A 26,354-nucleotide genomic window follows, 5' to 3' on the forward strand; every position below is an offset into this window, starting at 1 on the left:
GTTTGAAATGCATAAATATTTGATGCAAAATACTAGAAGTGTGTGTGTGTGTATGTGTGTGTAAATGGAAGGTATTTTTGCCCCACCCCAGATTGAAATGAAGTAGAAAGATGTGATGATGCAGTATCCATTTCCTTAATAGTTTATTTTCATTTCAGTTTGACTGTTTTGTGTTGGGTAGTAAGTGCCAATTTTTGATTCATTGGGAGATGTTTTCTGTTCCTGGAAATAACTAGATCAACTCACGCCTGGAGTGCCTGAAGGCGCCTGGTCATGCCTGGGCTTAAACGAATACAGAGCTGTTTGCCTTTGCAAGGGAAGGGCATATATTTTTTGATATGAGCTACTTGCTTTTTCCTGGTTTGTGTGTTAAAAACTGTGTTTTGCAAACACTTGACCTAAATGATCCCCAAAGGGGATTTCAATTCATTTAACTCTGCATTGCTAGAGTGTGGCCTCCTGTGCAGAATCTCAGGTGTAGGTTTGCCTTGTGTGTCCCAAGGTTTCCGTTTTTCGAAGCAGAGCCATTTATTAAGTTGTCATCACATCATTGGGGGAAATAGGTCCTTTTTTCCCCCTTTATGTTATTTCTAGGAATGTTCTTCACTAGAAAGCAACATATCTGCCTCCAAATCTCAAGCAGGAGGGGGGAAAAAAACTTAAAAAAAGAACTCCCTCAAAACTCCCAGTTCTTACTTGCACTGGAAAACAGTCTAGTGATTTAAAAGTGAGGGCGATCTTTGTAGGCAAGACTACAGTGTGCAGGAAGTTCTCTAAACAGGAGTGAGGCCTGGGTGGCTCTGGACCTTAAGCAAATTACCTAAACTTTGGACCAGCTTCCTCATTTGTAAAGAGAAAACATGAAAAGTTCCAAGATGCTTTCCAGCCCCCCAATTCACTGGTTAGGTAGATGCCAGGATGGTGCTATTAACTGAAACACAAATGTACAGGGTCAATAAACAAAGTAAAACTCAAAGTTTTCTATGGGTTGAAGTGTTTTCTTCCTATAAAGACTAATTTTAGTTTGAGGGTTGTAGATATACATAAGCAAAAACACCTAGGGTTTTGAATTCTCTGTAATATGAACATTGGCTTCATAGGACAAATAAAGAAATTGATCTATTAAGCAGCAAATTAGATACTTCAGCAATAAACCAGTAAATTTACAAAATTGGAGAACTCAGAGTAGTTACTATTGATCTAACTTTGAAGGAAGAAGGATGTCTCCATGTAATTGATGATAAATCTGGAAAATTAACAGAAATGGAACCTAGTCTAAAGGTTGTCTTAGCAAGGGAAATGGGCATAAAGGAATTCTTAGAGTCAGAAACAGGGAATTTACGAAGCCTATAGCAATCCCACATTTTACAGATGAGGAAACCAGTCCAGAGAGATTATTTTCTTAAGGCTGCTTAACCAAGCAAAGGATTCTTTCCTGGACCTATTTTCCTGAGCTGTTACAGGTCATACTTTGCCCCCTTTCTGTGATGGATTATTAGAAGGAACTTGGGAAACTCAGGTGCAAAGCTCTTTTACACCTGAGGAAATAGTGTTGGTTGCTCATTGGGTAACCAGGCTAAGGAGATGCTTATATCTGCTCTGTGGCATAACCCGCTTTCCACTGCATGCCTCCCCTTCCTTTGTTCTCTGTTACAGTAAATTGAGACTACGTACCATTCCTTCACACACACCTGTGTTTTGCCAGCTCTCCGCTTAGCTTATTCTCTTTTATTCCAAATCCCCTCTCCTGCAATCCAATCTTATATAAAATATCATAAGGCCTCCTTAAATAGAGGCTGAGCATTAAAATGAGTGCCCAAGCAGCCCCCTCCCTCTCTCCCCCTCCCACCTCTGAATTCATCCGTGTCTTTGTCACATCACAATCTCCTCTGTACTATACAGAAGTGTTTTAGTTTGCTATTTTCTTTTTCTTTCTTTTTTTTCTCCTCTCCTTTCTTCCTTCCCTCCCTCCCTCCCTTCCTTCCTTCCTTCCTTCCTCCGTCCTCCTTCCTTCCTTCCTTCCTTCCTTTCTCTTTAAGAAAAAGCTGTGTGAGAATAGTGTATTTCAAATGGGTTGCTTTGGGAGGTAACAAATAGTATTTTTTAAAATAGAGCGGGAAAATGTAAGACTGCATTACTTATTGTAAGTGTTATTTGGGGAAACTTGTTTCAGTTTTGTATATGCTTATACACACACGTGTGTTTGTGTACATGAATGGGTGCATGTATACACATATGCATATATGTGTGTGCCAGGTTACAATGTAAAACGTGTTTCTTATGGTGGATCCTGGTCTGAAAAATTAAGACAACTTCTCTAGAAGAAAATCACATTGCAGTTTATTTATTTATGTAATACTTATTTGTCGAGTAACCACTATGTGCGCTACACTGTTGGCAGTGCTTGGGGTATATCAAAGAGTAAAACAGGCAAAGAAACTGGCCTCTTGCGAGTTTGCAGAGGGGTGAGACAAAATAAACACAATAAACGTTTTGGAAGAAGAAAAAATAAAGCAGGAAAGGGGGCATGGGGTGTGTGAGATCAGTAAGGCTGGATCAGTTAGCCGGAGGTAGATGGGGTAACAGAAGGGGTAGAGGAAGGAGCTGGGATGGGTGGGCCATCGTTAGACCTCTGGCTCTCACCTGTGAAGTGGGGATTCTTTGGTGCTGCCCACACAGGGTCCCTTGGGACTTAAATACAGGGATCTCAGAAGAGCCCTTAGGAAACCAGTTCATTCCTAAGTAGAGGATCATCTGACATCGTGCCCTCAACTGTGAATTACCTTTCCCTTTGGCTTCCAGCTTCGGGGCAGGAACCTGTGCCTTTGATTGTGCCTGAGCACAGCTGGCAGCACAGACAGTGGATGTTCAATAAATAAATATTGAGTTAAGGGGGGAAATGAAGGGTGATTGGCTTCACGTAAATGTGTGGCTGTACTAGAATATATCTGAAGGTGGATTGGGGTCAGCTCCTGTGAGGCCAGATGGCCTAGAAACTGAATTAGTATTGACCGGTCTTCCAAAAGCTTCCTAACTGGTTTCTTTCAGAATAGGCACAGCAAATGTTTAGAATTTTTTTAGGCTTCTGAGGGTAGGAATGTTGCTAGTGGCTAGTCATAATCTTTGCTGTGATTAGATAACAGAAGAGTTTAATAAATATTAATATATATGTTGTGCTATCTGACTTAGCGCAACCAGGAATTCACTTTACATAGGTAACTCCCGATAACCACTCTTTGACAGTGTATGTGTTGAACATTTATTTTTATTAATTGCAAAGAGACAGGGGTTTAAGTTGTAGTTTTCTAAGTCTGTCTTTGAAGAAAGGGAAATTTTAATGGGTTCTTTTCCTTCAAACAAATGTATGTGTGCTTCCAATGTGGAAAAAGTAGTCTTTCAGGATATACAAATGAAGTAAGAAGCTTCTGGTATTTGCACCTCACCATACGAGGAGGGTGGGGGAGAGGGCTTGATGGGGAATTTGTTTGCGGCAGGAGAGAGGAGAGCTAAGAACTTGAAGTGTTAAGAGAGCATATGCATCCTGTGAACCCCAAGGAATTCAGGAAGACGGGAGCAGAGCTTGCATTTGGAGACCTTCCAGGAACGGAATGGCTGGGCAGAGGCCGAGTTAAGACAGCTGTGGGTCTGCTGAGGAGTGGGGACTGTATTGTATGTGAAATGCAGTGGAGAGTCATGGAAGAATTCTAAGCAGAGGAGTGACGTGATGAATTATGTATTTCATACAAATCAATCCAGGGCTCAGGAACCCTTTGGACTAGGATACATTTCTTGGGGGCAGGGGTTATCAGAGAGTTCAGTTGGAAGGCTGTTAGGATAACTGGGGAAGAAAGAGTCTGGGATAAAGGCATGCAAAGGTCTGGTTCAGTGGTTCCCAATCCTGGCTACCTTTACATTTACTTAGGAGCTTTTTTAAAGAGATGTTGTTTGGGCCCTCCCTAAATGGAGAAAATCAGAGTACCTGGGAGTGGATAGTGGTGGGTGGTTTTAGAAAGCTCCCCAAGGTGGTGCCTACTAGGATCCAAGGCTCAGAGCCACTGAGATCACGTGTCTGAGGCTGTGGTTTGCTTCTCCGCCCTGTGAAACCCTGTGCCCGGGGAGGTTAAGCTGTTGGTGCCCAGCTGTACGGCAGTCCTGTAAAATTGGCCACCTTAACGGAGGCGAGAGAACTGATCATTTGAAGTAATTACTCCTCCATCTGAAGGAATTTTTGTGACCAGGGCAGGCATCTTGATTTAGATCAGAAAGCACTGCCTGCCTTCACACAGTTCACGTGCTTCTCCATGGCTGTAAGAACATCAACATTTCCATGGATCTTTGCCCGCAAGTCTGCCATAGTTGGGGGAATCCAAGGAATCTAGAAAATGTTTGAATTTTCTTACATTCCTTAGAATTTTATTTAAGAGGTAAAGTCCATGGAGCATTTGCCTTGAGCCCTGATTTCAGGAGCACATTGCAAAGAAGGCAGGAAGCAAGCACGAGGGTTCGCACTGTGAAGGTAGAGGAAAGGGAAGATGGAAGTAATCACATCCTGCTTCGACCCGATTGCCATTGCTCAGCCGCTAAGATCAGCGAGTTCAGCGGAATGATGACGGTGTTGGGGAATTTCTGTTTAACTTACTGTTGAGAGGTAAGGGGAAGATAGGGTCATCCCATCATGCCAGGAAGCATGCAAATATGGCCTAATGGTTCCCAAGCCTTACACCAAAGGTGTCCTGAACCTCATTCATCTAATACAACTAATTATTAAAGGTGGCTCCAATAAAAATTTCCTGTTTCCTCCTTCACACATTTGTCTGCTGTTTGCTAAGAGAAAACCCAAGTCTAAAAGTGTCATTGTATTTCCACTGTGTTTCCAGTTTCTGATGGCGCTTCTGCCTGGTGGGGAATGTTTTTTAAAAATCGTGCCAATGGTTTTTCATTCGACCACTGAAGGAAAAGTCACACCTTGAGAACTGGTTAGAGGCCTCTAAAAACAGGCATGGGGAGTTAAAGTGACAGCAGTACTGCAATGTTTACCTGGTTTTGTTTAATATTTTAAATGTTGTTCACTGTTGCATATTTTTTCAGGAAAATCCGGTGTTGCTCCATTCTGCAAGCCTTAGCTCTCTTGTTCACTAGGGCATTTGAATGGAAAGGAAGCTTGTTTTCGAGGAGAGCTGGTCGTTTCTCCACTTGTTTCTTCATCTGCCTATCTTGGGGATGATATTCCCAACCCATGTGGGATGATATTTGCAACCCGCGTGTTAGGATCAGTGTGAGGAGTCAAGGAATTCATATGCCTTAAGTACTTAAACTGGGCCTAGTGCACAGTCAGCGCTCAAGAAAAGCTAGCCATTGACAGAATTATCAGGAGGCATCTGGGAAGACCTCCTAGAGGAGGTGGCGCTTGGACTAGGCCTTGAAGGATAATGAGGGGATAGGAGAGAACTTCCAGCCAGGGATGTGTGGGGAGATGAGGGAGGGCCAAGTTTACTTTGGCTGGGGTATGGAGGGAGTACAGGGAGCTGAACGATTCATTTGGATGCCACATGGAGAACCTTGAAAACGTAGGGAGATATTTAGACTTGATTTTCTAAGCAGTGGAGCTCCAGGGAAGTTTTTGCAGGAGAGACGAGATCAAAACTGTAATGCAGGAAGTTTGATGAGGCAGGGTTGGTGGCTGGAGTCTCAGAGAGGAGAGAATTGGAAACTTGGAGTTTCAGTTAGGATAAGAGTCAAAGTTGTGGCCTGGATCCAGGGAACTAGAAGGGGTAAATCCCTACCTGACCTGGATGTAGACATAGGTTCATTTCATGTTAAATAAAATGGAAATACTGATTTTTTAAAAAATCAGTACTTAGATTGTTATCATTTTCACTTGGTAACTGGAAAGGGGTGGGAGTGAAGTCAGTAACTGTCCCATTTATTAAAAAATCAGTGACAGTTGGGCTTCCCTGGTGGCGCAGTGGTTGAGAGTCCGCCTGCCGATGCAGGGGAAACAGGTTCGTGCCCCGGTCCGGGAGGATCCCACGTGGCACGTAGTGGCTGGGCCCGTGAGCCATGGCCGCTGAGCCTGCACGTCCGGAGCCTGTGCTGCGCAACGGGAGAGGCCACAACAGGGAGAGGCCCGCGTACCGCAAAAAAAAAAAAAAAAAAAATCAGTGACAGCTTTTTACAATTTTCTAATTCTGATTTCTATAGAAACAGTGGGTTTAAGTTCTCATTTATTATTATGCAGCCTAAGTTTTCATGAATGGACTTTGTTAAATGTAAACTAGATACAGGCTTGTCTGTTTCCCATGGTTTCATATCTAAAAGAAAGACATTCTCATCTATTTTAGGGAAAGGAAAAGGCAGGTAAAATTACTAATCTCTGTAGTTCTTGGAAGTGCTGCTTTTTAGCCATTGTAGACCTTTCATTAAATTATCTGCTGAAGAAGAAAACCTTGGCCTGTTCACATCATTTCTTTCTAACCAGGTGGCCCTAAGAAGAGTGGCTGTTTGAACATAGCTTTTTAGATCGATTTTGGTCATTTGGGAGCATTTCTTTTTGTAGTGGTGGAAAATGAATAAGGATGACAACACAGCAGTAGGCATTTATGTGTTCCTGAAGTTACTTGGGGCCTTAAGTGAGTAATATATGTGAGAACACTTTGTGATTTGTAAAGTATTATATAAATTTAAAGGTTTTTAGAAAAATAATACCTTATATCTTTCGTGCCTCTTGGCATGAAGCCATTTTAATAAGAAATCAGGAACGTTCTCTAAATAGGTGGTGATACTGGCTGGAGAATTGTGTCCAGTTAAGGTGTGTGTGTGTGTCTGTGTGTGTATGTCTGTGTGTGCGCGCATGTGCACTGATCTGTTGTCATATCTGAGTATGACAGACAGAAAGGGTGTCCACAGAAAGGGTGGACGTTGAGAATTTCTGGCTACTCACCACTTATTAAGTAAAATATTTAGAAAGCGAATACATTTACTTTTTAGCAATCTGTTGTTCGATGTCTAACAATGTGTTCAGTGGAAATAACCTCCAGATAGTCAGAAGAAGTGAGATATTTAAAATATTTTTAAAAAACAAAACACTTAGCTTTTTTTCTTTCCATATCTATCTTTGAGCGAGGGCCATGGGAATAGAGAAAAAAGTAGTTTCCACATCCTTTAAAATAAAATGTTGAGCTTTTATATGTTTTTCCAGCAATATAGTTCTCTGGAAAATGTTTATTTTATGATTTTATATAAATCTTCATTAATTCCTTTCTGAAACAAGGTACGGTTATAAATACATGAAAAAATGTTAGCGCAGGTAATTCACATTGGACAATTCTATGATTTAGTACAAACATCGAGATTCTTACACATTCATGTCACTCTATCCTTCTTCCCCAAATTCAGTCCTGAATCTCGTGTTTTATGATGCTACTTTCATCGCCATACTGAAAAGATTCATGAAAGTAATAAACCTTGCCGTGTCATTTATTGCTTCTCTGCTGCCATGATTGTTTTTGTTTGGGTATTAACTAACTCATCAGAAGGTAGCAGCAGGCTTTTATCTTTGGCACGTTCGTTCAATAAGGACATTCCTACTTGCTTTAATGAATTTGAGTGTTCTTAATTCTTTTTCCTTTAAAGACCCAAGGAACTCATAAAATAATAGTTTTAAAAAATGCTCTGAAACTATAAAGTTACTAGACAAAAGTGATATATACATACTTCTCCATGATGGACTGTCAACCTCCTATCTGGCTCAGAGGAGAGATGCATAATGAAGATTTGAATCTGGAATAAATTAAGCAATGTTGAGACATGTATAAATGAGTGAATAGCCTTATATACCTTAAGTACTCTAATGGTCTAAGGAAGGTGGGAAGAGGGTTGAAAGAATATTCTTTGTGCAAACTGAGAAACTAATGACTGTGCCGACCTCCTCTGTGCTAACGGGATTGTAAATAAGTGCTTGAGTGAGTTTGAACGCAGGTGTGTTAGTTGCTCTTGGCCTTTCTGTTTATCAATACTATCTACAAGATGTTAACCACGGGGAAGTAGAAGCTTTATTAGGCATCTCAGCCTGCCAAGATTGTGGGGTTTATGGACTTAATGCCCTCCAGGGCCCCTGACCGCCCAGGCCTCTCTTACTGCCTGATGCACCGGAAGGCACACCTTCACAGCCCCTGGGCAGTTACACGCATACCCATTGGGTGGCAGAAGCTCAGTCCCTTTTGTCAACTTAGTGCTCTTCCAGGGTGTCAGATGTACTTGGTGGCCTTTTATTGACGTGAAAAATAAAGCAAGTTAGTCCATCTAGGCCTAAAATTAATAATTATTTAATCCTTCTTCAACTTTCTCATTAAGCCCTGTTTTCTTAATCATTTATAACCAGAACACAGAAGCAGCACAGAGTAACTTACTGCTGGGACTCCATTTTTGTTTTTTGTTTTTTAAAGGAAAGATGGATAATTACATGTATTTTTTAAAGTCTGAAAAGATGCACAAAAATCGAAACCATTTGAATAAGTGGATTTTCTTTTTCGCTTTTTGCTTATCCCTTTTCACCAGATGTCGTCTTTTGCTTATATAACAAAACCAGAGTTTATTAAGGAAGAAGAAGTACGCTGAGTTACACACGACTAACATGTTTGTCTGTCCTCTGTTCTATTCTAGAAATTGAAGCCAAAGAAGCTTGTGATTGGCTACGGGCGGCAGGATTCCCCCAGTACGCCCAGTTGTATGAAGGTGAGCCGGGAATGCCATTCTTTTTTAATGGGCAAAATCATATCCTTGGTTCATGATTATAATTTTTTATAAGCTTTGCACTTTTTTTTTAATTTCATTTTAAAATTTTTGGCTGCATTGGGTCTTCGTTGCTGTGTGCAGGCTTTCTCCAGTTGTGGCGAGCGGGGACTACTCTTCATTGTGGTGCATGGGCTTCTCATTGCGGTGGCTTCTCTTGTTGTGGAGCACAGGCTCTAGGCGAGTGGGCTTCAGTAGTTGCAGCACGTGGGCTCAGTAGTTGTGACACACGGGCTTAGTTGCTCCGCGGCATGTGGAATCTTCTTGGACCAGGGCTCGAACCCGTGTTCCCTGCATTGGCAGGCGGATTTTTAACCGCTGTGTCACCAGGGAAGTCCCTCATGATTATTATTGATCTATGATTTATTTTCAGATATTTTATAATTTACTTAAATATTTCATTAAGGAACAGTGTGGCAACCACCCAAAACAGCTAGGACCTTGATAATAACACACCCACCTGTCTCCCATCCCTCTGCCACCCCCTAGCCACAGTAACCATCATCCTGAAACCTTGGTTCATCATTTCCTTGCTTTCCTTTAATATAGCTTTATTGCATTTCCCTAAAATAAATATTTTTATAAAGTTGTTTATCTGTATAAAAAGGGTATCATGCTCTATGTAATCTTGTACGATTTAATTTTTTCATTTATTATTGTTAAGGTTCTTCCATACTGTGTGTCCTCATAGTCCATCACCTTTGACTGCTGTGTAATAAATACTCCATCGTGTGGATATGCCACAGTTTATCATATCCACACTCTGATTGGTGGGCATTTTGGGGTTTTTTTGTTTTGCTTTTATAAACTGTACTGTTGGGAATATTCTTGCACTCTTTCAGTACACGTGAAATAATTTATCTTGCGTGTATGCCTAAGACTAGCATTACTGGGTGATAGAGATGTATGTTCAACTTTATAAGGCAAGTTTTTCAAAAGTTCCTGTACCACCTTTCACTCCTCCCTGTAATATATAAAGATCCTGTCTATCCACATGCTCTCAACCTTTGATATTGTCAGACTTTAATTTTTGCCAATCAAATGGGTATAAAATGATATCTTTTGGATTTTGACTGCCATTTTCCTAATTTTTAATGGTAAGGCACATTTCTTTGTGTCATCTGGCCATATATGTTTGCTTCTCTGTGAAATATCTGTTGCCCATTTTTCCCCTGAGTTGATTGTGTTTTTTTTGATGATTTATAAGAGCTCTTTATTCTAAATACTAAGGCTTTGTTGGCCATGTGTCATAGATATCTTTCTCCGCTTTGTCATTAGGCTTTTCACTTTTCCATAGATTGCCATTTGATGAATATTATTTCTCCTATGTTATTTGATTTTTTAATTAAGAAAAAATGACCTTTTTTTTAAAATCAAGACCTAGGCTGACTTTTTACTAGTTCTTCGTTTTCTCATTAGCGCCCTGGGCATTGCTCAGACGCAGAGGCTGAGGACGATGAGCGCTCATGCCCTGAGCCTCAGGCTGCCCAGGGTGGGCAGAGTGTGCTCTGTGCAAGGCGAAGGGAAGAGCCTGTTTATTTAAAAGGGAGGCTTATTGTTCTCTACATGAAATCATTAATTCACGATTAATCACGAGTTGTGAACTCGTGAGCTCTATTTTATGGGTGATTTGCAAGCCAACATTGGGTGGATAGTGAAGTGACTCCTACCTCGAGAATAAATGACTTCCGAGGCCTCTTCCGACTTGAGCATTCTTTGTTTCCTTAACTCTACTGAGATGACAGTACCTGGTGTCTCTCATTCATCCATCCCTCCATCTATCCATTCATCCATTCATCCCTCCATCCATTCAGCTAATCAACAAGCCAGTATTAATTCTGCACCAACAGGGATGCCTACCACTGTGGTAGATGCTTCATATTTTATAGAAATAAATATTTTATTTTTTTATTTATAGAAATAAAACAGTTCATACCTCAAAGAAATTGCCAAAAATCTCAAAAAGCAAGCATAATATTGGTTAATTTACATTTAAAGAATACATCTTTTTTATTATCACTTAAGAGGAAGGAGATGCTGGAGACATTTAGCCATGATTGACAAAACTGCTGAAAGATCCAGGTTAAATGATGTCACTTCAGTCTTTCACCAGGGATGTTCAACTCTTCTCACAATAAAATAGTGATTTTAAAACGTGTCCCTTTTGCTCTTCCGTCCTTTCTAGGATGGTAACAAGCAGGCTGCTTCCTGTAGCAATGGCAGTGGGCTCTCAATTGGAGCTGGTGGTCACCAGCAATCCTCCTTTAACACACGAGCAAAATGCCATGAACCCGTACTAAGAACAGATACAGGTTTTCAGCTTGGAAATGCTTAGCCTGGTTGGCAGGGATATAGAGGGGGTGGGGGTGCTCCCCGGAAGCAAACTGGGGCGAGACCACAGAGTCCGTTTACTTCCCTGGCTCACTCGGCTAGTCTAGTTCCTTACCTCGTTTATAATGCCTGCCCTTCCTCATTGTAGCCCAGACTGAACGTACGATATTTCTCCATGAAGATGGGTTTAAAATTATTTTATAGTTAGACTATATAGAATATCTTACTCTTTCCCTCCATTTCAGAAGACTATCTCCAATTCCTTTTGCTTTTTTCTTTCGTCTTTCTTTTTTTTTTTAAGGTGTTTGGTTAACCTGCATGTTTATTATGGTGGAGTTGCTTATCCTTCCTTTAGGAGAGTTTTTGACCTGTTGCCGTTTACAGCATCTCTGTCTCTCAGTAGAGCTTTGGTGGCGGTGGGGTGTGGATCAGCATTCTATTGGATTTTCAGTTCACAGCTCTACTGGAGATAAGGAAGGATAATTACATTTGCAGTGGTAGTAACATGCTGTCCTTTTGTTCTTGTGTTTTGAAATTAAATTTCCTTCAATTATGTCAAGTTTTGGTGTTGATTTGCTGCCAAGAAGCCCTTTCTTGTGATGTGTATGTTTGCTAAGATCCAGTTCCGGTCTGTGTCTTACATCTTTCCAAATCCTAAAATGCAGACTGTATTTTCACAAGTTACATTTTGGGGTCCCTTGACATTTATAAGTCTTTTGAAGCATAAACCTACTTTTGAAGTTATACTGTACATTGTTCTGAGCATTTATAATTTCTCCCCTTCATCCTACCCCTATGTGCAGGGTGGGTACACACACACCACATGCCATCCCACTCATTCCTTGATTCCTGTTTACCTTTATTTCGGTCCTTGACAATATAAACATCCTGCCCTTAAACCCGAGCTGAAAGATTAAATCCTAACCTGAATAACTCTGAGAAATACTGAAAAAAAAAAAGATGTAATTATTTCACTCTTCTCTTGAATTTAGTCCCTACCTATCCTAGAATTTTTTCTTTTTTTTTAAACAGAATTTTAAAGTTAATTTGGATCAGGAAAGTAAATACAGCTCTGGGTACACTGAGTTAGGAATTGCTAAATAACAGAGTTGCTTTCTCAGATGCATGTAACAGGCATGTGAGCTTACGATTTACATTTATTAAGTATTAAAAATATATTTTTTAATATCAGCTCTGTCCTTTTAATACTTAGAGTGTAGGTTATCTGTTCAAAGTGAAATACAGTTGCCAGAACCTTCAAACAGCTTTACAGTCTGGCTTGCTTCTATTTACTAATAGTTTACATTCACTTTAAGTCTTCTCTTTATTGCCACTATAGTGGTGCCACTAATCATTTGCCTAAGAGACTTGGTCTATAAGGTAATGAAGAGATAAATCCTGTGATACTGAATTTTATGAATTCCTTCATAAATCTTTAGGCTCTAGCTACTTCATTGGTCTGCCTGTCTTACCATTCAGAGAACAGGATCACTAATCTAATGCTAGCCTTCAGAAAAAAGAATAGACCACAATACTCATTGTTAGTTTCCAACATTATTTAAAAAAAAAAAAAAAGGTACTCATAAGTGTAGTCTCTGGAAAATAGATGACCAAGAATAAGGAGCTCCATACCATCCTGTAAAACCAATGATCCTAAGTTAGAAACCATAAAAACATAAGGAACAGTCATGTGCTCCCTAGTCAACCCCAGAAGTAGAACATTGTTAGCTACTTGCATCTCCAAAACTACCAATAGCCATGTCTGTTTCAGTATGCAGCATTAGCCATTTGGGGGGCCAAAGCAAGTTTTTGGTTCTGTTAATCCTGGTGTCCTGCGGTGCTCTTATTTTGCCTATTCTTGACCCACAGAGTTGCATAGCAGGACTCTCCCTCATGATATTTTATAAGCGTTTTACTAGGAAGGCCCATTATTTACCCTAAGTGCTTGGAACACCAAAGAGGGATAACTTGCTTTTATCTAGTGGCAATTCCAGAGCTGTTGCAAATTTCCGCACAGGGGCTGCTGGTCTTCTTCCTCCCTACTCTTCCTGGAGTGTATTTATCAACAAGGGACAGAGAAGGGAATTCTTTCATTGAGTTGACTGTTCCCCCCTTTTTGCTTTTCGATTTTAATAGAACTTACGTGTTCTTAGAGTAGTGAACTCTTCCAAGGATGAAAGGATTTGGGATTCTATTGTTCTACAACTGCTTTAGAGCTGGTCTTTTGTTTTAGTGGGAGTTATATAAACTCCTGAAAAGCCATATGGAAGTGCTAGTATTTGTTTAAAAATAGCACATCCTTAATTCTCGTTAGCTTTTGATGGCATGCAAATGGTTGGATTCCATTGACAACTACCATAGTTCTCTAGATCTTTCCTTGGCCCGGTTTTCTGTGACCTCTTCCCTGATCAGATGTGAGCAAAGACACACATGGGAGGGAAAAAACAGCCACATTACCGTGAACATCCTTCTGGTATTCATTCTGGTTTAAATTATAATTTTCATGGCAGAGGTCTGTTGCCTGCTGATGTGTTTAAAGGTGGAACAGTGTTTTGAACCACTTATCTTTGACAACAGACAATCTGAGTCTGCAGACCACTTTATTCCAAGCTCCTTTAGGACACTGATGAAATTGTCTTAAGCTGCTTTACATACCCACAGCACTTGATAGGGAGTGAATTGTCCTGCAAACAGTAAGTATTCAATAAATTACCTTGTTTTCTTCCCTCTGCTAAACTGGGCTGGATTGGCAAGAGCTTGGGTGCTCAATAAACGTATTTGTTTTTATTTTTCCTATAGATCTCCTGTTCCCCATTGATATTTCCTTGGTCAAGAGAGAGCATGATTTTTTGGACAGAGATGCTATTGAGGCTTTATGCAGGTAAAAGGAAATACTTTGAGTGTTTTCTTTCTCTTTTCTTCTTTTTAAAGAACATAGTACTTATCACTGATGAGATTGCTTTTGTTCTAAATATGTCAGGATTTTGATCCATAAATGGATATAGTGATTTACTTCATTATAAATCACAGGCCTTTTGATTAGAATAAGTAACTTCCTGTCATCTAGTATTGCCATTCAAATAGCACTGTCCTGGAATGTGCTCATACGACTGCTAGAGCAGATAATGTCCAGGAAGTTTGGAAACTTGGAATAGGGGGGTTAAGGCAGTGCAGTCCCAGCCAGGTCCCCTTCGCCAACTCAGAGCCGCTGTTGTATTGAATGGAAATGATGCTCAGAGGGACAGATGGAAGTAGGGGCTGTGGCAGACTAGAGGCAGGAGGGCCGTTGCTTGAATTCCAGGAAAGCATCTCCGCAACTCTTCAGCTTCCCCAGGCACACCGTCCTAACAGTACGGTTAACTAAGGCTGTAAAGTAACTCAGCACAGCCTTTAACATAAAGTAGACAGGAGCAAAGGAGCATTGATGGGAAATGTGAACAAAACTGTTCAGAACCCATGTTCGTGGTGCTGGTGGGTCTTCAGGCTGAGGAGCAGCTTGCAGGGTTTAACGAAATGGAAGTAATAAAACACGCAGCAGAAAATGACAGGACACTGATACTCCTCTCTGACTCTTCATGACATATTATTCATTTTACGTTAATCATCCTTTGAATTTTTCTCAAAACCTATAAACCATCAAAGCTGAACTCTGGAGAAAAAAAATTATACACGGACAAAATTCACTTGTCGATTTGATCGTAAAATTAAAACAATTTTCTTTTAATTTCAATATTAATTTTAACTTGGAAAAACATCATTACGGTTGAATGGCACCCGGGATTTATTTCCCCTTTATAGGCAAAGAATGCAGTTGTAGCTTTGTGAAAGTACTATTTTTGCCTCTCTTATGTAATACAGTGTTTTTTGAAGCACTTAAGTTAAGCAGGGTTTTAGGGGAAGATAGGTAGGATGTTTAAAATGGAATAATAGACTAGTTCTCCTGGCTTAAGAAAGAAAAAAATGTCACATTAACCACAGAAATACTGTCACTTTTCAAATCCAATGGAATGATTGCTTAGAAATGTCCAGGGTTTGTACACTTTTCTGGAAGAAACTTAATTCCAACTCCCCACCCCACTCCCTAGAGTGTAATATCATAGCTATGTCATCTGGAATGAAAAAAATTTCACCAACCCAGTTTAGGAGAGAAAGAGTCTGCATCTGGAATATAAACTACTCCAGACATTTTTGAAATGTTTGAATGCTTAGCTGTGGAGCAGAATTATTTTCTTTTCAGTTCATCATGGGTGATAATGCATAGAGATGACATCACTCCTAAGATGTAACCTAGGAAATATTTACTAGGTTACTGCGTCAGATCATGCATTTCACACATTTCAAGCTACTTAGTGAGCATGCCCTCTGAACAGCAGCAACAGCTTAGGAATTCCTGGGTCATAAAAATATCACTGCAGCATTGCAGCCCAAAGGATCGTGATTAGATTCTTGAATTTCTTTTTCTTTTTTTAAATATCAGTTTGAAACGTAGTTACCCTCTTCTGGGGATAAGGGCATCCTCCGTTCTTTGTGATTTACACTGGCTACACTGGCTCTTAACGCCATCAGAGAAGCTGCCTCCCTTTAAAAGGAGTAAATCTATACTCTTAGATCTTTTGCGAAAAGAAAAGCCTGAAAACAACTAGACCTTGATCTCTTTGGATTCTGCAAGTGTATTCTGATTCGGCTTCAGTTTCTCTTATGTGTAGAATAATATCTCATAGGTTAAATGTAAGAAGGAAATGCAGTGATGGATGTCAAGTGCTTTAAAAATTATTAGGCCTAAAACCGACACCCAGAGTTGAGTATGTGGAAAAAGGCTTGAGGTTGGGGTCAGAATTCACAGGAACAGTCATCAGCTTGTTTGTAATGGAAAACCCAAGGTCTCTTGTCCACGTGTTTGCATAAATAGACTTCTCATGGCAAATGATTTTCCTTCGAGAGGGCTAAACAAATGTTCTGAAGAAAAAGGTGGGGACAGGCATCTTCCTTGAAAATGCACTACAGGTCCTGAGCTGTCAGCAGAGTAGTTGAGGATTGAGGATACTTGTTTAACTGATGATGTGATATTCATCTCATCTGCTAGACTGGCCTCTTCCATGTACTCTCTCAGCCCATGAAATTCAAAGGGCCAGCAAATCTTGAATCTACAGTGTTGTTTGAAATTTTGCCTTGTCATTTGTCAAGTTTTTTTCTAGACGGACAGACTTTTTTGTAGACCTCCATCTTTTGCCTTGTTGAAATATTTTGAGCAGTTGATTTTAAATATATACGGTAATATAGTTACAAAAACGCAGCTGAAAAGTTTTACCTTAATAAAATATTATTAAATATTTAATATTTTTACTTTAAGTAAAACATTTTTAGATTTGTTTTGAACGAAATAATTGTTACATGGTTTCTCTTTCCTGCCGCCCCCCTACCCCAGCCCCCCCCACACACACACGGATGGAGTACTCCCATGTACACACTAGTGTACACTCCATGTTCTGCTTAATGATTATTAGAAACATTCATGTACTTATAACTTTTGCAGATCTTAAAGCTCCTTTGGTCAAAAATCTGGTAGGAGCTGATCTCTTAAAATAGTCTACTTAGAGCAGAAAACTTGTAGCTTAATGTTTTCTTGAGAATGTTAATGGTACTGTCTTCAATAGTTTGCAATGACCAAAAGTTGTACGTATGCAACTACTAGATTTTTTGGGTTTAGATTGCTAACCAACATTCTTACACACACACTTGTAAGGGATAAACGTACTTGTTTCCTTGGAGAGATTGGCTTTTGTCCCAATCTTGCTAGCTTTGCTGTATAATCCAACCCTGACGATAAGGCCCAGATTCTGAGAGTATCACATTCAGTATTAATACTGGAGGAGTAATTCGCTTGTCTTGTATACAGGTGATAATGCAAACTGTGACCTACTCTTACAATACCTCTTATGAAATGTTCTTTCTCTTTATAGCTTCTGAAAAATATCCCATCTCGCTATCTTCCTTTGGGATTACAACTGACTCCTATGAGTACAGCAAAGAATTATGCAAATAAGGTGATAATCGTGTAATGACAAATAGATATCCGTAGTATCATCTCCAGTCTGCACTTTATTGTAAAACAGCCCTTGAAGTGCCTAAGCTCTGTGAAGCAGCTGGCCACATAGTAGATTTCAACTACGTTACTGTTTTGGTCCTATTCAAAGAAAAGCAATTGCATTATTGCCAAGAAAATATCTTTAAGGATTGGAACAATTTTTATTTGTCAGGTCTACTTGGGAAATCATTCCTTTTTCCTTTCTCACTTCTCTTCTGCTTTCCCTGTTTTCACTTGGAATACTTGAGGCCCAGATCCCTGCCTGCCATGCTTTTATCAGGGCGCTTGCGGCTCCCTCCAGCAAAGCTCTTGAACCTTTGATGGCTCACCCTGTGCTCCCTCCCCCCTCAGAGCAGAGTACAAGTTGCCCAGCAGATAAGACTGACACATTCCTGAGGAGCTGAGCCGGTGAGGGCCCTGTGGGGTGGGAAAGGCCAGGGCTTCTGGACAGACAGTGGGAGATACCAGTGTTCTGCCACTCACTGGAGGGAGCCATACTTAGGATAGAAGCTGCTCCCATGTACTATCATGATTAACATCTATTTTAGAAAGGAATGCAGAAGATATTGTTTTTGAGGGCCAGAGCCACCATGTTTTAGTCATGTGGCCTTGGACAAGGTTTGTGTCCACTCCAAGCCCCCATTTCCTCATCTATAAAATGAAGATAAATAGTAATATCTCTACCATAGGGTTGTTGTGAGGATCAAGACGAAATAACACACATGAGGCTCCAGGCACAATGCCTGACCTAGAACGCAGCCCCGACTCGGCAAGCCAGAACTACTACCTTGTGTCTGTACCGTCTCTAAATCGGTAACATCCCACCACTCTGGAGGTTCCTAGGGGTCAAATGAATCCCACGGAGACCTCGGGGAATAACTTCTGGGCTTCAGTCTCAAAGCGCCATTAGCTTGGTGCTACGGATAGAAAAAGGTAACACTGACCTTTACAAAAATGACCTCCTTGGCCCTTTCTGTTTGACTCAAATCTGGAGCTTGTGAAGCAAGTCCCTCCCCCACCCCTACAGGCATCCACGCCTAGTAAACTGGGTTATAAACACCCCTCAACCATTACAGCCCAAATGATGTCAAGGGGGTATTTGATTAACAGGTTTGATTAATGAAACCCAGACCTAAGACTAGCTGTGACCCTCCCGATTCTTTAAATCTTAAAAACATTGGAGAACTAAAACACTGTGGGTAGAAATCATTTAAGTCATGGATGCCCCTTAGAGAGGGACTTTGTATCCACTCGTTTTAATGTCTGTGGATGTTTTTTTAAGTTATTTGTTTTCTTTCCCTTTCCATCATGAGAGAGAATTTTCCTGAACATAGGTGCTCTGGGTATCTTTGTTTATCCTATAAGCAGGCTACCACATAATCTGTGAAATCAAAGGCAGTCTTATCAGCAGGCAAAAATACTTTCTACCCTCCTGCATCCAAGTTGTTAGACAGGCTGCAAGAACAGGATCAGAAAGATAGAGCCTTGAAGAGGGCTCATGGTCAGTTTGAGTTTGTGTGAATTAAATGCGCTTGTCCTGTGGAAGTGGAAGAATTGCAATCTTAGGAAAAATTGGAAAACTGATGGTACCAGACAGCAGATAGGTTAAAGGTCCGTTTGAGGAAGACTAAGCGATGATCGTCTGGAAGATGTTAGAAAGAACTGGGGCTTGAAAAACTGTCCTGCAGACTTTTACGTGCCATTTATTCCTGCACATGTAAAGGGCTTCTTTTTTTCAGCCATTTCATTACTTACCATTGAGGTGGGTTATGTTTTGTTTTTTTTTAAGCACTTCATTTTCAGTGAAGCTAAATTACTTTCCTCATTTTAAATTATTACCCTTTGGAAGGGGTAAAAAATATTCAGAGTAAAAATGTGACTTCTGTTCCAAAGAAGAATCTGATTCAAGTGCTTATGTTTGAACTCTTAAAGATGTTGACCCTTGAAGCTGAAGTATACAGATTTTTAAATTAGTCATTTGTGCTGTTGCTGCGACTATACCACGCATTATCCTGTCCTGTATGGGAAGTTGTAAAAAAAGAATTGGGTGTTAAAGAGGGCTCACATTTATATACAGAACTTACTGCATTTTTTAACAGGCTGTCTAAGGTTATTATTTGTCAGAGATTATTTTTATATTTGAATTTTTATTTGAGCTAGAATATACTTTATTTACGAACAACTCTGCTTGGTTCCTTGTTCATGTTTCTTTTTCTGTGAAAGAAGACATCACTGCCTTTTATTTCTTGGCACTGGGTGGAGATACCTAATGATTCAACCTAGGGGTTGTTGAAAGAATAACTGTCCTCATTGAGGGTTGTTTGTTCTGTGAGGAATAAGAGGCACCAGACAGAACCACCACAGCGTGCCATTTTACTATAAAATAGTAATATTAAATTTAAATGAGAAAACTTGTGAAACATAAATATTTTTAAACTATTCACTTTTTAAAGAAGTTTCAAGTACTCTTCTATATTATAGATATTAATGGATTCAAAGAAACTCGATTAAACACGTCAGCTGTTTGGAAAAAATATTTATCCACCCATCAGTGGTTTCCTGTCTCTGCTAATGTTATTTCTTTGCTCTGTAGGCGTCTGAATACTTTAAACAAATGCGCGGTGATGAAGCTGGAAATTAGTCCTCATCGGAAGAGAGTGAGTATATAAAATGTATAGCATGGTGGGAGGAAAGGTGGCAGATCAAAAACCGGGTTATGAATTTTGTGATAGATTCTGTCTCTCAAACTCTTACTTCCGTGGTCCAAAAATATCGACGTTTTAAATGTTATAATCCAGTCAGGTTTACCAAAAGCTGTGTGGCCTTATGTAGTTGAAACCAAGAGCTGCAGCCAGCCAAAAAATTGTGTCTTGCCTGCTGTTTTTGATCTGAAAAGGTCATCTGTGATTTTTGCCTCATTAGCTCAATGCCTATGACATATTAAACGGATGAGGCTTAAGGAATTCCGGTGGATTTTGCATTGCCTCCTTACAGAAATTAAAGCTGAAGTTCTTGGGAACTCTGTCTTCCCATATGTAACAGTAACTGTGTTTTGAAGCCGTAGGGATGGCAGTGAAGGCTGGCTGGTAGGATATGGAAGAATAATAGAGCTTTGGAGGGAGAAAAGGAATGAGAGGAGGAAGACGGAGGACAGGAAATCCCACACATTCTAGTGAAATGGTGGCACATAACTGATTCAGATGGTATTTTCTTCTGCATATGAAATGTGAGGACGTCTTACGAGATCTTAGGAGAAGAGGTGGGTGTAGTAGTGGGAGTGAGTGTCACAAATTAGAGTAAACAGGAGTAAGTTTGGTCAAAGAACATATTTCTGACTGTTCAGAGTACCCATTTTAATTATCTAACCTACAGAAAGTTGCCTTCTTGGGGGAGTTAAACCTTTTAGACAAATGAGCTGGAACGTCACACCCGCTGAGCTGTGGAGAGGAGCCTGCAAGTCAGCGTTTAATGCTCTCCACTCACTGTCCTGGGACAATCTGGTCACAGGAGATTCTCCACACCAGTGGGAAGGACATGCTTCACACGGAACTGTGCCTTTTGATATCCCGCCTCAAGGGCTTTGATGCAGTAGTCTGTCACACGGTAACCCTGAGTCCCACCAGTAAATCAGGCATCAGCAGCGGAGATGTTACTTCGTGTTTGTGAATGTTACGTGCTGTCAGGACTGGGTACTTGTGAAGCCTTGTTAAAAGGCTGGAGCATGTCTGAGGTTGAAACGTCACAGGACACTTGTGGCATTAACTCTGGTTCCCGTGTTGGTGGGGGAGGGAACGAAAAGGAACAGGTAAGAGGCTGAGAAGTACCCACTGACCCACTGAAGAGATGGGATGGCTCACCTTGCTTTGTGTCTCCGTTAATCTGTTAGAGGAGATCTTGTGTACTTTTAGGGTAGCTAGAGATTTCGGTTACCCCTCTTCTTAAAGTGTTTGAAAACCACCATTTTAATTGCAAAAGGGAATATAAACACATACTATCGACAGACAGCAAAACTAAAGGCAGACCAGAGGGAGTCCTACCCATTGCTAACTCCAGTTCAAAATATTTTACATGCCTGGAATTTTCACAGATCTCAGAGGTTTCCTCTGTGAGCAACTAAAGAGCAGCCTATAGATCCCAGTGTTTCCATTAAATAACTCCTGTTTCGCTTGAAACACATGGTCAGGCTTTTTCCTGTTAAATTCTTTACATACATCTTGGTTATTTTTTAAAAATAATAAACTAAAGATGCAAGGGGGGAAGTGACACGGCTGGCGTTATGATCAGTCTCCTGGCCCCTGGCCCTTGGCGCACATACTGCCCCCTGCGGCCTGCCAGTCCCAGGGGATGAGCGGTTCGGTTCTGTCTCTGCAGAGTGAGGATTCGGACGAGGATGAGCCTTGCGCGATAAGCGCCAAATGGACTTTCCAGAGGGACAGCAAGAGGTGGTCCCGGCTTGAAGAGTTCGATGTCTTTTCTCCAAAGCAGGACCCCGTCCCTGGGTCCCCAGACGATCCCCACCTGAAGAACGCCCCCAGCCGTGAAAGCGTGCTGACGGACCTCAGCGAGCGCCAGGAGGTGGCTTCTGTCCGCAGCCTCAGCAGCACCAGCAGCCTCGCCACGCAAGCCACCCACCTCGGGGGCGCGGCGACGGCCCGGACTAACTCCGTCACCAGCGTCTGCTCCTCCGGCACCTTCGTAGGCAACGATGACTCCTTCTGCAGCCTGCCCTCTCCCAAGGAACTGTCCAGCTTCAGCTTCAGCGTGAAAGGCCACGAGAAGAACACCAAGTCCAAGACGCACAGCCTGCTGAAACGCATGGAGAGCCTGAAGCTCAAGGGCTCCCACCACAGCAAGCACAAGGTGCCGTCCAAGCTGGGGCTGATCATCAGCGGGCCCATCCTGCAGGAGGGGGTGGACGAGGAGAAGCTCAAGCAGCTGAACTGTGTGGAGATCTCCGCCCTCAACGGCAACCGCATCAACGTCCCCGTGGTGCGGAAGAGGAGCGTCTCCAACTCCACGCAGACGAGCAGCAGCAGCAGCCAGTCCGAGACCAGCAGCAACGTCAGCACGCCCAGTCCCGTCACCAGGACCCGGAGCCTCAGTGCCTGCAACAAGCGGGGAGGCATGTACCTAGAGGGCTTCGATCCGTTCAATCAGTCCACATTCAACAACGTTATGGAACAGAACTTTAAAAACTGCGAGAGCTACCCGGAGGACGCGGTGTTCTACATCCCAGAAGATCACAAGCCTGGCACTTTCCCCAAAGCCCTCTCCAACGGCAACTTCTCTCCCTCAGGGAATAACAGCTCTGTGAACTGGAGGACTGGAAGCTTCCACGGCCCTGGTCATATCAGCCTGAGGAGGGAAAACAGCAGCGACAGCCCCAAGGAACTTAAGAGACGCAATTCCTCAAGCTCCATGACCAGCCGCCTGAGTATCTATGACAACGTGCCTGGCTCCATCCTCTATTCCAGCTCCGGTGACCTGGCCGACCTGGAGAACGAGGACATCTTCCCCGAGCTGGACGACATCCTCTACCACGTGAAGGGGATGCAGAGGATAGTCAACCAGTGGTCGGAGAAATTTTCAGACGAGGGAGACTCAGACTCGGCCCTGGACTCGGTCTCTCCATGCCCGTCCTCGCCCAAGCAGATACACCTGGACGTCGACAATGACCGAGCCACCCCCAGCGACCTGGACAGCACGGGCAACTCACTGAACGAAACCGAGGAGCCCTCAGACATCCCGGAAAGGAGGGATTCTGGGGTCGGGGCCTCCCTGACTAGGTCCAGCAGGTAAGAACTTTTCTTCCCTTCTCCACCCAGTTTGAGGAGGAGGGATCAGAAGGAAGCTGCTTCTGCTTGTTGCGTAGGGAGGTGGGAATAAGTCCGACGTTCACAGCCACGAAAGTTGCTAAGGAAAGTGACCGATGGGGAAATCCTACCACCCTAAGAGAGTGAACACTGTTCAGTGGGTACCAGAGCTTCAGTTTGGGAAGGTGAATGAAGTAAGTTCTGTGGATGGATGGTACGGATGGTTGTACCACACTGTGGATGTACTTAATACTTAATGTATTTAACTGTGCACTCAAAGTGGTTGACAGTAAATTTTATGTTATATATATTTTACCACAGGGGTAAAAAAAAAAAGACTGGAATGGAAGTTGAGTCTTCTCAGTTCCTAAGATAAGAGGCCGGTGAGCGGCCCGCTGCTGACTCTGCATCGACCCATTAAAAAGCTTTCGTCCTCACTCACATTGCCCGCCTTCTCTCGCAGGCACAGGCTGAGATGGCACAGTTTCCAGAGCTCTCATCGGCCGAGCTTAAACTCTGTATCGCTGCAGATTAACTGCCAATCTGTGGCCCAGATGAACCTGCTGCAGAAATACTCCCTCCTGAAGTTGACCGCCCTGCTGGAGAAATACACGCCTTCTAATAAGCATGGTTTTAGCTGGTAAGGGTTTAAACTGTCCAGTGAACTGTATTTGAAAATGTTCTCAACCAGTGCTCTCCCAACACTGAGGATGTGACAGTTGCGTCCTGGATCTTTAGTCCCTCATCCTAATGCCGTCAGTTTCTGCACTCTTGAGGCTACCTTTGACCCTGCTTAAGCCAAGATAGCTTTAGGGAGCTTCCATCAGGGCTGGTTGGGTTTTCAGTGCCAGTTGATGGGATGAGCATGCTTGACCCTTCCATCTCATCGTCCAGGCGCTTCCGTCCCAGTGGTGGGAATAGCCCACCACAGGCAAATACACGTACAGGATCAGATCATAATTGGGAAGGAAGGGAAGAAAACTGTGTAGGTCATAAGGTGTTATGAGACCAACTTTGAAATGCTTCCTGTACAGTACCTGGTTTTGTGCCCCTCTTTGTGCACATTTTTAGAAATCATTTCTGATGTGAGTATTTGCAGCATCACAAGAACCTACCTGAACTAAAGAGTTTTGTTTTTTCCAACAGACTCTTAAGCAGTGGATAATCGTTTTAAGGAATTCACCACTCTAAGATATCATGACTAAAATAATATACGAAGATAAAATTTACTGAGCTGTCCATACTTTCAGAAGTATGGCCCTTGGTGTGTATGCTGTGAGATGCAGACTGTTGGGCTGGATGGGTCACGGATAGGACCCATTATGTGCATATTTTAATTTTCCTACTGAGTGCAAAGCAGAGAAATGTCTCTACATTGGCATCCCAGCGCATTCTGCACTGTCAGCTGTGTATCCTGAAGTCTTTTCACCAGTCCAAGTGCTCATTATCCAGTTGCACAATTAGCGCTCTTTATAAAAATGGAGACGCGGCCCAATTCGTGAGTAGCGCTCGGTAGCAAACCAGAGAGTCAGCGGAGCAATGTAACCCTTCTCTCTCCAGCTCCTCCCCTCCTTGGGACTCATAGTGAGGTTAACTTGGGCATCAAAGCATCTCCTGTTCAAAGGCTGTTATTATGGGAGCCCTGCTAAATACAGAAGTTGTTTGTTCTGAATGACAGAAATAAGTATTGACTGGTTTATCCCCACATGCTTCAGATTCTCGGTGGAGATCGTAATGTGTTCCTTGCACATTCCGCCGCTGGGCTTTTCTCCCCCGACAAAGCGAGTATTATGCACACTTATAGCCGTGATACCATATACTTAACTGTATGGAAACACAAATTTGGCTGTGTGCTTCAGTTTCACCTTTCCTAGAGCTATAAACAGTAACGCGCCATGGCTGTGGCGTAAGCACTCCAAAGTCAAGGCAGTCTGCCTCACGCCGTGTTCCTCTGTGCTTCGAGTCAGGGTTTCCTGGCTGGCTCTTTAAAACTGCACACGTTACGTTCTCATTTCTGGGTTGCCCCCACCAGCACCACCGAACCCTCAAGAATCTGAAAGTCCGTAATACCTCCTGGGTTCTGGTCAGTTTTTCCAGTGAGTCCAAACCAAATGTTAACGCCTCACACTGTGGGATCCACGGAGTGAGGAGAAATTCTACACAAAGTTCTTTTCCTGTGCGGCCTTGCCCCTTCTTGTCCCATTTAGAGAGGTCATTTGTAGAGCTGAAATTTCTGCTTCACAGCATTAAATGCATGACGTTGGCTTCCTGCTGCTGCATATACTGCTCCGGCTGGACCTGGTGTCAGGACTCCAGGGAGCCTGGCGTAGGCTCACAAAACCCTCATTGTTCTTCTCCGTCTTCCTTTAGAAAGCTAAAGATGTTATATTCTCCGGGGTCATCAGCAGGAGAATTTATTTTGACTTCGGGTCATTAGCTTGGCCCCCACTCTTGAGCTCTGGAGTTGGTTCTCATTATGTCAGACCAACATCGTGCCTCTGCTGTTTTCTCGTCCTGATCTTTTTTTTTACCCTAAATACTTGGGATCTCATCAAGAACCTAGAAATGATTCTTGTCCATTTTCAGGACAGATAGGAACTTGTTTTTCAACTCTGTCCTGAAGCTCCTACTTAGGGTCTTGACTGTTCTTTTCTCCTTCTGTTCCTTCCTGTGCCGCCGTTTTGTAAGGAAGCCCATCACCTCCCTTAGGAACACAAACCCAGTTCTCAGAGTTACCAGTGGAAGGAGAATCCCCAGCTGAGGAGCTGTTACTGGGCCTCACAGCCCCAACCCTTAGAGGATGTAGAACATCACTGTCCAATGGAACTCTCTGTGGTGGTAGAAATGTTCTATATTTGCACAGTCCAGTATGGTAACTACCGGTCACAAATGGCTAGTGAGTGCTTAAAATGTGGCTGATACAACCGAGGAACTGAATTTGTAGTTCTGTTTGATTTAAATTGAAATAGCTACCTTATTAGCACAGATCTAGAGCCCACAGGGTTTAACTGCACAGATGGACAAAAACATAGACAAGTAAACATATCCCTCCAACCCCCAATATTTTTTCAACAGGGCTGTGCCCAAGTTTATGAAAAGGATCAAGGTTCCAGACTACAAGGACCGGCATGTATTCGGGGTCCCTCTGACGGTCAACGTGCAGCGCACAGGACAGCCCCTCCCCCAGAGCATTCAGCAGGCCATGCGCTACCTCCGCAACCATTGTCTGGATCAGGTGAGAGCCGCTGCTTGCAGGTCCCGCTTAATCATGGGAGTCCAGATGCATGCATCTTCTTCTAGTTTTGCAGTGAAAAAACGCTTAATGTTTTTTTTTT

General features: G+C 42.3%; 1 protein-coding gene across 1 annotated transcript in view; it reads left to right on the top strand.

Annotated features, from left to right (window-relative positions):
• DLC1 (DLC1 Rho GTPase activating protein) overlaps positions 1-26,354 on the top strand; it is a 392,110-nt gene that overhangs the window by 354,441 nt on the left and 11,315 nt on the right. The window contains 6 exon segments of the mRNA XM_032618160.1: positions 8,662-8,733; positions 13,921-14,002; positions 19,800-19,863; positions 21,578-23,001; positions 23,483-23,659; positions 26,095-26,254. Coding sequence (XP_032474051.1) covers positions 8,662-8,733; positions 13,921-14,002; positions 19,800-19,863; positions 21,578-23,001; positions 23,483-23,659; positions 26,095-26,254 — 1,979 coding nt within the window.

The sequence above is a fragment of the Phocoena sinus genome, chromosome 21 (genome assembly GCF_008692025.1).
Source record: "Phocoena sinus isolate mPhoSin1 chromosome 21, mPhoSin1.pri, whole genome shotgun sequence".
NCBI lineage: Eukaryota > Metazoa > Chordata > Mammalia > Artiodactyla > Phocoenidae > Phocoena > Phocoena sinus.